The sequence below is a fragment of the Crocodylus siamensis genome, chromosome 11 (assembly GCF_052110815.1).
Source record: "Crocodylus siamensis isolate JL-2025a chromosome 11, ASM5211081v1, whole genome shotgun sequence".
Taxonomy (NCBI): domain Eukaryota; kingdom Metazoa; phylum Chordata; order Crocodylia; family Crocodylidae; genus Crocodylus; species Crocodylus siamensis.
The window spans coordinates 36,774,983-36,790,333 of NC_143405.1; the positions used below are offsets into that span (position 1 = coordinate 36,774,983).

At 45.2% G+C, this 15,351-nt stretch overlaps 1 protein-coding gene across 1 annotated transcript in view; it reads right to left on the reverse strand.

Moving 5' to 3' along the window:
• RAB43 (RAB43, member RAS oncogene family) overlaps positions 1-14,954 on the reverse strand; it is a 30,035-nt gene extending 15,081 nt beyond the window's left edge. The window contains exon 1 of the mRNA XM_090021329.1: positions 14,563-14,954. Within this exon, the coding sequence (XP_089877455.1) occupies positions 14,563-14,763 (201 nt within the window). The 5' untranslated portion in view covers positions 14,764-14,954. The remainder of the gene's footprint in view (positions 1-14,562) is intronic.
• Between the last annotated feature and the right edge of the window lie 397 nt (positions 14,955-15,351).

Sequence of the window (15,351 nt, forward strand, 5' to 3'; positions counted from 1 at the left end):
AAAGCAAGAAGATAGGGGAAGGGGTCTGCAAAAATGCAGAGACAGAAGGTGAGGTTTACACTTTAAGTTAAAGACTGGTAGGTTTGTTTAACTGGAGGCTTGAGTTGTGGCTACTGGGACTATGGAGGCCAAGATAGGGTGCCTGAGGGGCATTCCATCCTACAAGGGTGGACACCACAATAAAGCCCTGTTGGGGTCAGGGCCCCTGTAGGCTGAGTGGGCAGAATCACAGTAAGCTGAGATAGAGATTTCATAGATTTCATAGACATTAGGGCTGGAAGGGACCTCGGGAGATCATCAAGTCCAGCCCCCTGCCCAAAGGGCAGGAAGTCAGCTGGGGTCATAGGATCCCAGCAAGATAAGCATCCAATTTACTCTTGAAGGTGTTCAATGTAGGCGCTTGAACCACCTCCGCTGGCAGACTGTTCCAGACCTTGGGGGCTCGGACAGTAAAGAAATTCTTCCTTATGTCCAGCCTGAAATGGTCTTGCAGGAGTTTGTGACCGTTCGACCTCGTCATCCCATGGGGCGCTCTGGTGAACAGATGTTCCCCCAGATCCTGGTGGTCACCCCTGATAAACTTGTAGGTGACCATCAGATCACCCCTGAGCCTGTGCTTTTCCAGGCTAAAGAGTCCCATGGCTCTCAGCCTGTCATAGTAAGAACTGTTTTCCTGACCTCTGATCATGCGCGTGGCTCTCCTCTGGACTCTCTCAAGCTTCTCCACATCCTTTTTGAATTGTGGAGCCCAAAACTGGACGCAGTACTCCAGCTGCGGCCTCACTAAGGCCGAGTACAAGGGGAGAATGACGTCCCGGGATTTGCTCGAGAAGCATCTATGGATGCACGCCAGCATTTTGGTCGCTTTACTAGCCGCAGCATCGCATTGGAGGCTCATGTTCATCTTGTGGTCAATGATGACCCCCAAGTCTTTTTCTTCTGTAGTGCTAACCAACGTAGCACTGCCGAGCCTATAAGGGTGCTGCAGGTTTTTCCTCCCAAGGTGGAGAACCTTGCATTTTTCGGTGTTAAACACCATCAGGTTCTCGTCTGCCCATTTGCTGAGCTTGTCCAGGTCAGCCTGGATCACCCGCCTATCTTATGACGTGGATGCTTTGCCCCAAAATTTGGTGTCATCGGCGAACTTGGCCAGTCCATTCCTGACTCCAATGTCTACATCATTAATGAAGATGTTGAACAGTATGGGTCCCAGGACAGAGCCTTGAGGGACCCCACTGGTCACAGGGCACCATGATGAGTGACTGCCATCAATCACAACCCTCTGGGTCCGACCATGAAGCCAATTTCCCAGCCAGCGGATCGTGGTGGAGCCAAGGCCACAACTGGGCAGTTTGGCCAAGAGGTGATCATGGGATACCAGATCAAAAGCTTTTTTGAAGTCAAGATATATGACATCAATCTCTTCTCCCTTGTCCAGGTGATAGGTCACCTGGTCATAGAAGGAAATGAGATTGGTCAAACAAGACCTACCTGCAACAAACCCGTGCTGGCTGTCCCTTAGAATGTTAGCCTGGGCCAGTTCCTCAAGGATGGCCTCCTTAATAAACTTTTCTAAGATCTTTCCCAGGATAGAAGTCAGGCTAATGGGCCTGTAGTTAGCCGGATCCACTCTCCTCCCTTTCTTGAAGATTGGCACCACATTGGCCTTCTTCCAGTCTTCGGGCACTACACCAGAGCGCCAGGAGTTTTCAAAGATCCGTGCCAGGGGCTGGGCTATGACGCTCGCCAGCTCCTTGAGTACCCTGGGGTGCAGATTGTCAGGGCCGGCTGACTTGAAGGTATCCAGCTTCTCAAGGTGTTCCTTCACGAGGTCAGCACTGATGGAGGGTAGGGGATCCCCCTCACCCAGATTTCCCTGTCCCATAGCAGGCATGGGCATCCTGTGTGACTGATGAAAGACTGACGCAAAGTACCTATTTAATAGGTTGGCTTTTTCCTGGGCGTCAGTTGTCAGTTGCCCCACCTGGTTCAGCAGGGGTCCAACATTGCCCTTGCTTTTCCTCCGGCTCCCCACGTATCTGAAAAAGGACTTTTTGTTGTCCTTGATGCCTGAAGCTAGTTGGAGTTCAGTTGCAGCCTTGGCTTTCCTGGTTTGCTCCCTGCAGGAGCTTTGCCAAGATCTGGGACCTGGTGAGCTGGAATAGCCCTGCCAGGGCCAGGGCCAGGGGCCTGGAGGGCTGGGTGAGTGGAGTGAAGGTAGGGCCAGAGGATCTGGTACATGAAACAGAGTAATAAGACCTGTGGGGCATGGATGTGGCTGTGGGGGCAGCCGGAAGCCATGATTCAAGTCCTTAAGGCACGATTAGGGGCAGAAAGCTGTGATTTGGACCAGTAGGACAGTGATAAGTGTCCTTGAGACACAGATGCCAGCAAGGCACGGTGTGATGGCCAGCAGGTCTCTTGGCATTACCGAGACTGGTGCGTCTGGTTAAGCAGATAGAGCTAGAATGAGTATCGATCCAGCAGGCTCACTCAGGGAGTCTAGCTTCCCAAAGCAACCTACCAATTACATCCAGGTGAGGCAGAAAAGTCAGGGAGGAGCACATCCCAAGGAGTCAGAGTGAGGCAGCTTTGGCTGCCCACAAGGGGGTGTCATGGCTGCTTTCAGAGTCCTACTGCATCTAGGCATATATAGTCTACAAATACTAAAAAAAAGAATAATCTAAAAAAAGATTGTTGCTAAAGGGTAATACAGTTATTATATTTACACAGCCTAATTGGAAAATCTGAATTCTTAATCAGGGAAATCATTCAAAAACAGTATAAATCATACCATGGCATACCATATGTCTATGCCATAAAAATGCACCTGTCATTACAGAAAACTTACTTCTCATCCAAAGTATTTTTCCAGTAGTTTCAAATGGTGGGGTTACAAAACTCTGCTATAAAAAACCCATGAAAATTCTATAGGAATATACTGACTTCAAAAGCAAGTCACATACCTAATTCTACACATTTTCCACTTTTAAATCACATACCCATCATTAGCAGCAAGAAAAAAGAATACTAAAGAGTAGACTTTTCAGTAAATTTTCTACTGTTTCTCATTTAGAATATCATGGGGGGCAGGAAGGAGAGAGGGGGTAATAGATACTGAAATTAAAAAAAACAACCAAATACATAAAAGACTAACTATAAAACCCCTAGGTTGGATTTAAGGTTGTGATGAAATATTCTTTTGTATGTCACAGCAATATGTTTATATATACAATGTAAGATATGAAGTCCTCATTTATTACTTTCCCTGTCTTAAGTGCTTGGGCTTTATAATTGATATAATAAGCTACATTTGTCACTTAGCAACCTTAACTGTTTTTAAACAATTTTTGTTTTTGTAATTCCCTTGGCAACAACACTCAAAAACAGTGACAGAGGGAGAAAAGTTAGGATTGTTGGGGAACATGGATTTGGGTCAAACAAATCCATTAAGGAGCCCAAAATAACTAGATAGTGGGTGCCTCTACATGAGACACTAAAAGCATCATAAATGAATTCTACTGCACATTAGCGCGTCACAGCGAAACCCATGCTACATGCAGCAGAATTAGCCTACTGCGCATTAGCATCACCTAAAAGATGTGCGTCAATTACGGAACGTTAAATTAGTACCTGTTATTACATGCACTAAACTTATTGTACCGCAATTATGGAGCATTAATGCACGTACAGATGTGCCCCGTGAGATCTGTAGTGAGTTCTCAGGGGATTATCACCAGGAACAGATGAGCACAGAGTAAAGGAGAGTTGATAAATATTTACTATTCTAAGGGCATATGAGAGAATACTTGGACTGGAAAAAGAGAACCACCTGCCTTCATCATGGTTTCACTACTGAATATCTTTACTCCAGGTGTTGGCTATTTTACTCTACTTTTTTTCTTTGAATTTTTTAGATTGTTCAGGCTTTAGCACTGTCTGGTGCTGGGAGACAACACACTAAACAGAGCATACTACTTTGCTACCTATTTTTGTAGCAGGAATAGATACTGTACAATAGGTATATTGTACATAACACTTAGAATTGCAGACATTATAGCATTCTGTTCTTGTTTTTGCAGTTTGATGGCTTGAATGCTGAATAACATACCTGATAAATAGTAAAATGTACATTTTGGGCTGTGCTACTTTGAATTATGCCCCAGTGAGGCTAAAATAACAGCTGAAATGGGGTTTTTACAAATTGGTGGTGGGCAGAGGGGGGGGACAGAATGGGACAAAACCAAACCATTTTTTTCTTTAATATTTTCAGCACTGATATATCAAAATGTTATGATGCATCTTGACAGGTACAATTGCAAAGACCACCCTACCTAGTACAAAAGAACATGGTGGATCAACTCTTCCTCAGGTATGATGTATTATCATAATTTGCATTTCCAAGAATGAAGCCTGAATAAGGAAAAATATGGACAATTGTTGAAGTGACTAAATCCGGCCAAGTGCTGCCATTCCACAGAGTGCTGTCAGGGGATCTAGTCGTTGTATCTCCAGGTATTCTAAGTTTCTGGAGTCTCAGTGGAGCACGGGCATTCCCCTAATCTTAAGGTGAAGACACTCTGCCTAGGAGCCTTCCTGAGACCTAAGACCCACAGTCCAACTGCTTTAGTGTTGACCCTTCAGACGCCCACCATAACCTTGATCACCTTTGGCCAAATTCCAGGAAAGGGGTAAACAGGTTTGTTCTATTTCTATAGACAATGCATTGTCTAATAGACAAAGTACCCAAGACTACAGACTATCAGAACACATTTTCCAAGTCCTAGTTCTGGTTTCCCTTGGAAGTCCATTTGTGGTCAGGTAGGCTGGGTTTTTGCTCTATGTTACCAGGCTCCTGGGACAGGCAGCTTCCACTGAGACACTGCTTCAAATGACTGGGTCTCTGCTGCCCCATATCTCGTCTCTTAATAACGTTTCTGTCCTTTGGTAAGGTAACATCCGGATCAGCCTCATCAAGTGATCACAGACCCCTGCCAACTGATTTTGTTTTTTGGTGGCTAAGGTAACCTCTCCCATGCCAATTCTGTTGGTCTTAATGGCACTTGAGATGTTTGAACCAAGAACCCATCTTTGATTGCTCTCTATTACTAGATCTGTTTACCACATTTTGGAGTTTCAGGCCAACAGATCTGAAGGAGAAGAGAAAATAAAAAACACATTCAAAACAGTTGGGAGCTTGGTACAGAATTCATAAGCTGCACAAAAAGATTCTCCAAATCATCACAAATATATCCTGTACTTCCATATAATCAGCATAGATTTAGCAATTCCATATACTTTAAGAAAAAGGCTATAGAATCCCTAAGTACTTTCTTAGGCTCTAAAGCTAACTGTCCTGTAAAACAATGGTATTAGAAAATGCAGGCGTGTATTCTCCTAGCATAAATACTTAGTCATTCCTATACCCCTGTGTTCATAAAATCTTGTCGCCACCCTTCCTACCTGGCAGCAATTCTGCTGTTTGTATCCCAATGGAATTTCCATCCCAGTATGAAGAACTCTCTCTTCTTATAATGTAAAAGACATTTAGAAATGCTTTATTTTGCATTTCTAGGCTAGCAAAATGGCACATTACTCATTCCAGGGGAGCTAGCAAGTAAAAATGCAGCAGGGTTTCCAATACTGAATATGATGCGCAGAAACACTATAATACAGCATCATACAAACGTCTTGTTATAACAGCTATAGGCCGTGCAGTGACTTTTTGTCACAAGTAGAAAGAATGCTATTCTATATAGGTTTAATATTGCAGTTATCACTAGTAATATTGGATACTTCAATACAAGTATAGTGCATCAAGCAATATGACTAACATGTTTCACCTGTTTGTTCTCTCTTATAATCTCTCTAGGGCAGAAATGTACACAGGGAGCATACTAGTTTAGGATGTTTTTGAACATGCACATTTGTGTATACATAGATATGTAGGCAGGGTTCGAATTATACTTTCAGTCTTGGGGGATCTGCAAAAAAAAAAAAAAAATTGGCTGCCCACCACAATGCCCTAATAAAATCAGAGACCCACCCCCCCGGTTATGATTTTAAAATCTTACTGGGGGGCTCTCATCTCTTATGGGGGGCTCATCCCCCCTGAAATCATAATTCAAACTCTAAATATAGGGTACGTTCCCACAAGCATGCACTTGTGGTTTGTTGCACATCAAAGTAATTTGAAGTGCTGCAGTCCACATGTGGTGTACATGTACCCATATGCTGTGCTAATTTGCAGCATGCCAGGTTGTTGTTTTTTTGACACCAGGAGATCTCAGGAAATTCCAGTGTCAAAAAACCCCCGTGACTAAACAAAAGTGGTGTGGTGTACATGGCAGCAGTGTATGCCGCTAGAAACAAGAGCCTAGCCAGCCAGAGTCAAGCTCTGGTTACTGGCCAGGCTCCAAGAAGTAGGCTGAGCACCACTGCTGGCTTGGGTGGCCCCCAGGATCTAGGTAAAGCTCCTGGGGCCAGTACTGGTGTTGACCCCAGCCTCCCCTACTCCACCCCGGTCCCTTTGCCACACCCTGGAGCATGCATGCAGGGGCACAAATATGTGCCACTGCTATTTGTCCTGCTGGAAATGCATACCTCTGCATGTGAGCGCTTGTGGCAATGCGTCCATAGGTATTACGTTGGGGAAGGCAAGTTCCAAGAAACGTGCCTTGTGCTTAAAGCAGAATGGAGTAAGGTCTGCGCTGGTCCTTCATTTCTATGGAAGCATCATTCAATAATCTTGGACTGGCCCTGAAGAAACTTTGATCCAAAGTTATCATTTGCTACAAGACAGGATTGATCAATGTAAGTTCTGCAGGACATGTCTAAAGAAAGTTTTACTTGAGAAGGGAGTTTTACTCTGGAATAGAAAAAACAAGTATTTCCAGGGGTTCCAAACAGCTCTTTCTTGCTACAGAGAATCACTTGAAGAAAGACCTCAATAAACTTGGAAAAAATGTGCAAGATTATCACTTCTTGAAAGTATTTAGTTGTTGACTTCTATTATAAAGGTGACAGGGAAAATGTAGCAGTCTCAAGAGACTGTGTAAAGTGCAAAGTGTAGCAGCTTCAAAAAATTTCAGTAGTGAAATGCTTCTTTGTAAGTGATGCTAAATCAACTGACTGTTAAGCCTTTTTATATTAAATGGCAAACCACAATATACATTTATGGATGCCAACAAATTTCTAAATGTATTTTTAAAAAAGCTTTACTGTGTCACTTCATTTATACAATTGATGCCAACAAGAACAAAACCAAAGTTTAATCAGTTGAGGCCTCCTTAGCCACATCAACATGTGTGTATTAATGGGCAGCAAAAACTCTGGCACATATTGTGCCTAAGTTTATTGCTCCTGGGCTCTGCATTTACACATGTACCTGGGACTGCAGCACCTTGAGCCATGATGGAGCAGCCCTACCTGGCAGAAGCATGGGGAGGGGAGCAGCCTACCTGCCTGGGGATGCTCTGACTTAGCTCAGCATGCTGCAGAGGAGCTGGCTGGGGCACAAGGGTGCTGCAGTGTGGGGCTAGCTGGCAGGCAGCCCCCACACTGAAGCACCCTTGTGTCCCAGCCAGCTGGGTCAGTATCTACACGTGCACTGCTGCACATGAAAAAAAACTCTGAAGCAGGATAGTACTTAATTTTACAAATACTAACCTGCTGTGGGGGTTATTGGTTTCCTGAAGCCTAAAAGGGCCACACATGTAGACACTGAGACATTTACTGCAGAACTAATTAGGCAACTCTGCAGTAAACATCTTGTGTAGACATGCCCCTTGTCACCTAATACAGGGGTGTCCAACTGGTGGTCTGAGGGACTACATGTGGCCCATGAAAGAGAAACATACAGCCCCCAGGCTCCTACAAGGCTGCTGCTGCTACTGCTCCAGCAGCAGGTGGGGTGTTGGAGCTCCCCCTCCCTCCCCTGTTCCGCTGCTTTCCTCCTGGGGTTGGGGCAGCACGTTATGGCTGGCACAGCCCGCAGAGCTAGGAGAGATGTCAGACTGGAGAGCCTATGTGGCACAGGAGCCACGTGAGGCAGAGTGCCATGCCACATGGGGAAGAGCCCACCTGCCTGTGCAGTGGAGGAGGGGGCAGTGCTCACCTGCATGCACATGCAGGGATGTGCAGCCTGCAGGCCCTGTGGCCCCCGGTCACTTTGAAGTTGGATGGACCAGTTTAGATGTGTAATTGTATTATTGTACAGAAGCTGAAAGGAAATAATGTTTCAGCCTATCATGCTTTTTTTTAAAAATTTGAGTTTGCAGAGAATGTTGCTTTTGTTTGTTTGGTCCAACAGTGGGATGTCAAATTCACTTAGAAGCTGCCTGAAATTCTACCTAGTTCACAGTGTCCAGACCAGGGTATCAACGAGAAGACATGACCTTCATATAATAAATGTTTTAGTTTACTTTATTTTTCAGGACAACATCATTTCTGCCCTGCCTCCCCACCGATCTGTCTTCCTTTTTTTTTTCCTGACCTTGTGTCTTACCTGGTTTGTTTGGCTTTCTTTCCCCCTCTTTATCCTTTCCTGCTGCCCTACTTCATTCATTTAAAACAGGGGTGTTAAAGATACAGCCTGTGAGCCAGGTCTGGCCTGCAGAGTCCCATCATCTGGTCCCTGGTGCTACTCTTGGGTCTGGAGTTAACCTACATGCTGTATATTGCACGTACCAGACTGGCCCTGCATACAGGGTCTGGGCCCTGCAGTGCATGCAAGACCCACTCCTGGGTAGGCACCACATGCAGTATGGGTCCTGGACAGGCTGGAGAAGGCCCTGCATGTGGTGCAGTCACAGCCAGAGCAAGTGACACATGCGCTGGATCCAGCATGGGGGAGTAGGGCAGGAGTGGAGGGGTCTGTGGGCCCAATCTGCCCCAAGAGACTGGCCATATGCCATTCACCCAGCCTGCAGACTACCACTCATCTAGCATGCAGGGCCAGATGAGTTTGACATCCCTGACTTAAATACTGAGGTCACGTTTCCACTCATGTGTAATCTTTGGGCATCACAGTTGATACTCCAGTTAGACTGGGGTAATTCTGTCTGTTAGATAGAATTTCTAGTTTAAGGTTATCTGCAGATTCAGATGGATGGCACCGCACTGGTTTCACTTGGGTCTCATTTGGGAAGGTCAGTGCTACAGCCATGAGTGCTGACATTTCCTTTTTTTCCTGAATAAAAACTGATACTCTAAATATATGCCATGTGTGCCAAATCTAGCCCAAAGACCATATGTTTGATACCCCTCTTCTATATAATACTAATACTCAAGACGTATAGTATAGTATATCACAAATATATGCAAAGACAGCAAAACACTCTATTGTTGCTCAAATGTTGACATTAGACAGAAAATAAATAAAAGTGGGTAACTATAACATTGGAATATTTAGATCGTTAATAAACATATAATCAATTCAAAAGGATATGAATCGAAACAACATACTCATACCTGACCTTCAAGCTTCACTAAGAATATTTGTCCTTTAAATTGTACTGGACTTCCATTTTTCCCCATATCACTGACAACACATTTTGGTGTTGAGGTGGTGCTGTTGCCATGATGGTCCAGGAGATATGCAAGAGGTAAAAAGGGAAATCACTCACAAGAATTACTGGACTAACTGTATGGTTGGTATAAACACAGAAAGGGTGCTATGCTACCTGAAAGCTTGCCTATAGCAACCATACAGTTCATTCAGTAAGAGATTACCCACAAGAGTTCCTGCCGCTTGCATAACACATTTTATCAGGTCTGTATTTTTTCCCCACGTGTGAGCCCTTTGGACAGGACAGGACCTGGGCCTCTTGTTTGGGAAATGACAAAACACAGCAGATGAAAATGATAATTTGAAGACACCACTGAAAGCACCATCTGCATTCTACCAGAGTTGTCTTATTTACAGGTTATGAACATTTTATTTCTGTATTGTAAAAAAGTGCAACTTTTTGAAGTGAAATAATCAGACTTTTGGTTAAAAATAGTCCAAACTATGGGTATTGACATAGAAGTTTAACACAAATAATCATCCCAGACAGAGATGCCTCAGGGAGATGGGATAATTCAAATCAACACCTAAATTAAAAAATCTGCTTCTCCATAAAGTATGCATGTTAGAGAAGCTACTTCCTGTTTTTAATGCTTCTCTCCCCTCTGCTTTATGAAAGACATCCTCTGACAGGGAAAACTGACTACATAAACATTAACTACACATAAAGTGCTGTTAAAAGAACAAAGTAGACAAATTAAAAAAAAAGAGTGTAAGCTTATAGTTATTACAACCTTATACGTTACTAAAAACACAGTGGGCAAAGCTTTTAAACAGAAGTTTAAGTTAAACTCTTGTCCTTTCATGTCAAAGAAAGTCACTGTTAACTTCAGTGTCCAAGTTCCATATCTGGGGTTCAAACCTTTTAAACCAATTTCTGAAGGCAGTCCACTTGGGGCCTTGGACCATAAGGTGTTTAATATGCATTAAAGTATAACTGTCTTTACAAATGGTACCTGAAGCTATTCTATTTTAGACCTTATGTTAAGTGAATAATTGAAGAATGTTTGCTTGCGTGTGCTTGTACAATGAATAGCCTAATTAAGACTTTAATTTTGGCTTTGACTATTTAAATAAGTAAACGGAGAGATTCTATTTTAGGACAAACTGAAGGATAGTCTTCATGTATTAAGACAGATCAACTGATCCTGTATTTTTAAGTTATTTTCTTTTCTGATTCACCAGTAGATGCAGTTCTTCAAAATGTCCAGTATAATTACTCTTAAAGATTAATGTCACATTTAATCCATATTATTGTTAATTTCCTGCTAAAATAAGTTGCTGAAAAGTGACCTAAGACAATTTCTACTTGTAAAGTGGCAAATGAACAGAAATAAAGGGAATTTTGTTATTATGCTAACAATGATTTGTGGATTTATCCTTAGTAACATCCTTGCCTATTATTATGTAAAACTGTACTTCTCTGGTTTTAAAATGATCCTTTTATTAAGGTAAAATAAGGGTTCTAAAATATTTTATCTTTGCCAAACTATTTTATTGCTAGGAATATAATCACTGCCTTGAACAAGGAACAGTTAGGTCAACACTGAGTACTTCTTGAAAGCCCCACCCTCTGTCCTCAAGATTATTATCCTGGCTGAAGGAATATAGCTACATCTTATGCGTTAAAACTTTCAGACAAGCTGAACAGAACCCTCTGACACTAGTTGCTGAAAGTAGGGCTTCTGGCTCTTCGCTTTATAATGGAGATGCAAGGAAACATTCAGAAAAAGATATTTTTCATCAGAATTTGCTGATTTGCCAGAACAGAAGTGTCTGTCAGAGACTATTTAATCGTGAAGTACCATTAGGACCCACTATCCTGCTCTTTGCTTGTCTGCTTGGCTCCATGCCACACAGACTGCCCCAGAGTCAGGGCCTCAAGGCTCCAGGGAGCCCGCTACATACACTGCTGGCTAGTGCAATTCCCAGCACACAGAGGCCCACATCTCAAAAAACCTCAGCACAATTGGCAATCTGACTGACTGATCAAGCAAAGAAACAAAGGACTGACTGCGCAAAGAGTGTTCACTATTTAATTCCCTAGAGGTTATGCCCCCACACAGGTCAGGCTTGTGGCATAGTGGGGCTGTTTGTATTGCTCCATCAGTGCTTTAACTTCTATTTATAGGACACTTTGTGAACCCCTTTCTCAAGCTCTAAGCCCAAATCTGACTAAACTTTGGCACAGATGAAGTAGCAAGTACTTGAAATATCATTCAAGACACTTAAAGGGACACATGCACTCATGAATAGAAAAAGCCACATTTAAAATTCTACAGGAAGGTGGAGGATGACTTTGCAATATGCTCCTTTTTCTCTTGCCCAAGAAATGTGCAACAGCTGTGTTTTTAAAAAGGCTGTCCTCCAACTACTATTGGAAACACTACATATTAGAACATTTACCAAGATAGGTAATGTCCTAGACAGCAAGCACCACTGCTCACTTAACAAACAACCTTAACATCTATTGTTTGTTTCAATGCCTGGCCAAAAACCACATGGGCTGATTCATGCTCTACTATATTTGCAGGGTCACCTAGCCAGATGGGCAATTAAGCCAGACCACAGGGGGTTAGGTAAACTGTGGGAATTTTTAGTATATGCTGTAATTATGAAAGGCCTTCTAAACACTCTAACTGCCTCTTATACCTAGACTACTTCCCAAAGCCTGATGGAGAGGCTCTATTTAGCAGCAGAAATCCAGAAGCTGAAGCAGCAAGATATTACCTGGTATCATTCTGTGAGCATATGAACAGCCAAAAAACCCTTTATTTTAAACAAATATATTAAATGTTTCTTGTTGTCACATAGCCTTATAATTAACTTTTTTTTTTTTTTTTTTTTGCAAAAAGCTCACTCAGGTGGCAACAAGTAAGTCTTGTATGATGTGTAAAATGAGTATTAATATGTGGCATCTCTGTCCTACTGCATGTACTGGCCTGTTTGTTTATGGGTTGTAAGGTGATATGCTTATATAGCTAGAGAAAGAAATCATCAAACTGCTTGCTAGAATTTTTTTTTGCACTGAAATCATGTTTTTGAAAGTATATGAGGCCTACAAGTTTGACTGTTTGTGTCACATTTAACTACAATTTAACCACAACTAAAATAAATGCTTTCATATTCTTCACTTCCTGTAAATAGGCTTAACAAGCCTATTTAGATTAGATAGGCCTGACCATGTCTGGGAAACTTTGGATTTAGATCTGATTCTGAATTTTGCATATATCTTAATAGACAAAAAAAAAAAGAAAGAAAAATAAAACCCCTCGGTTCCAAACACTTGTATTCTGGGCATGTTCTGATCTGACCTCTGGTTCCATGTCTAACTCAAACAGTTAAGAGGCAAGTCTATTTTCTGGAGCTAATGGTAGACTAGATGCTAGTGTAGATTATTTTGCCAGCAATAATGCCTAGAAGTTCTGAAATAGGTATGGTAGAAAGATAGACAATATGAGAGGGAGTCTCTAAGAAGTCTGGTTTAGTCCTTGAGCTGAAGTTACCTCATTCCTCGAGTCCCTAGTAGCGACCCCTGGCACAAGGACCAGACACATTTGTCACACTGTGTGTGCCTGGCATATAGATTGAGCAAAGTTTTGAGCTTAACTAGGTGAAAAGCAAAGGAACTTAATGTAGATGAAGAAGGAAACTGATGCTTTTTGCTTTAACTGCTAATACCAGCAGTTCACAAAACTGGGAAATGGATTAAAATACCTGCAAAGAATATCTTGTAAAACACAAAACATTCCCCGACTCTGAGCTCCCAATTCCCTAACCGCAATGACTGACTTTTTTTCTACGTTTTTACTACTGTTTCCAGGGGTTGTTGCCATTCTGCTCACCAGTATCAACTCGGGAGGAAGAAGAAGAGCTCATGGGAGGACTAAGGGTCAGAAAACAAGAGTGGGGGAAACAGACTGAGGGCTTGCTTTTTTTCCCTTCCCCTGTGCTGCGAGGCATGATTCTCTTCTTAGGATCATCTAAGGACATTTTAACTTAATTTTCTGACATTACAATGGCAAAACATTGGTGGGGCTCTTTACCTGTCACATTATGTTTTTTATAGGTGCTTTGGGACAGTGGTACGAGTGACAAACAGAAGTATGCTTGCCTGTCACCCCTTTGAAAAACTGGTTGCCTGTGGACACGGGGGACTGGACTCCGCCTGGACGGCCTCCTCCAACACTATGTTTTATGATCCCTTTGTTGGCACATAGCTGCAAAACAAACCAAAATATACCTGCAGGGGCCCTTTAGGGCACAATTCATGTGTCAATCTCTCCATAAACTTCCACGTATGCATTCAGTCATGTCGCTATAAAATAGCAGGACCTTAACCATGGCATTTATGTAGCCCCTTTCATCCCAAGAAGCTTTATGAAGTTGGGCTCCTTTTGTAGACTGTGGCTGAACTGCACAGCCTGGGAGGCACGGTGACCAAAGGGGGCTGCACCCCACCAGCATGCTGGAGATAAATACATCTTAGAGTGCAAGCATCTCTGTGGCCATGAGATCCTATCAGGGGTGCCGCGTGGCACTGCTGGCACCATCAGGTGCACAAATGTGATGGCCAAGTTAAACCTACAGTTGCTAAAGAAGGCCTCGGCAGTGCTGGGAGCACTGACCTGCAGGGGCTGTCCAAGCTCTTGGCAACAAAAAAAACCTGCTCCATTTTTTTTGGCAGTCAAGAAAAAAGAAGAGGCAGCGTTTTCTGAGGCTGCTTCGAGTCTCTTGAGGGGCGTCTGGAGGCTGAGGCGGCGGCTGCACGGAGTGCAGACGGTGCACCCCGCGCTCCCTGCCGCTGCTGCCAGGCCCGGCCCGGCCCGGCCCGGCCCGGGCGAGGTGTGGGCCCAGCGGGGCTGGCGCCGCGGGGTCGGTCTCCGAGGGGCCGAGTGCCCCGGGGAACCTCCCAGATCAGGGGGGAACAAAGGGCGGCCGAGCCGAGCTGAGCGAGCGCAGGGCTCGGACCGAGCCCGCCCGCCCGGCCTCACCTTGACGCGCTTGCCCTGGATATCGAGGCTCTTCATGGTGAAGTCCACGCCGATGGTGCTGCCCTGGCGCTCGGCGAAGGCCCCGGTTTTGAAGCGCTGCACCAGGCATGTCTTGCCCACGCTGGCGTCGCCGATCAGCACCAGCTTGAAGAGGAAGTCGTAAGTCTCCTCCGCGTCCGCCGGCACCCCCGGGCCGGGCATGGCGCTGCGGACTCCGGCCTGCCGCCCTCTGCGCCGGAGCCGGGCTCTGCGCAGCGCCACCTCCCCCCGGGCCGGCCCCGCCCCGGCCCCGCCCCGCCCCTCAGCGCGTCCGCCGGCCCGGCTCCTGCAGCAGGGACGAGCTGCCCCGGGGCCAGGGCCGGGGCCGGGCCTGGTAGAGGCGGTGCAGGGGGCCCGAGCCGGCGCCCTTCCCCTCCCTTCCCTTCCCTCAGGGCCTCCGGCCGCCCGCCCCCGCCCCTGCCTGGCAGCGGGGCCCGGCCGCGGCCGCTCCGTGCGGCCCCAAACCGCCAGGGCTCGCGGCTGAGGAGAGCGCCGCTCCCCTCGGACCAGCACGGGACGGGCAGAGCTGGAGCCGCGGGGACGTGTCAGAAATGGCCACCCCCCGGTGACGGCGGGGACACGGGGCCTGGGGGAAAGGGAGCAGTTTGTGACAGCCCTGCTGGCCCCTCTCTGCGCGCCTGGCCTTTGCCTAGCCCCTCCTCAGGTCACTGTGGCCATGCCCACATCTCCTGGCCCTGTGCTCTGCTGCTCTCTCTTCACCCCATGCCCCACCAGCTTAGAGACTCTGTG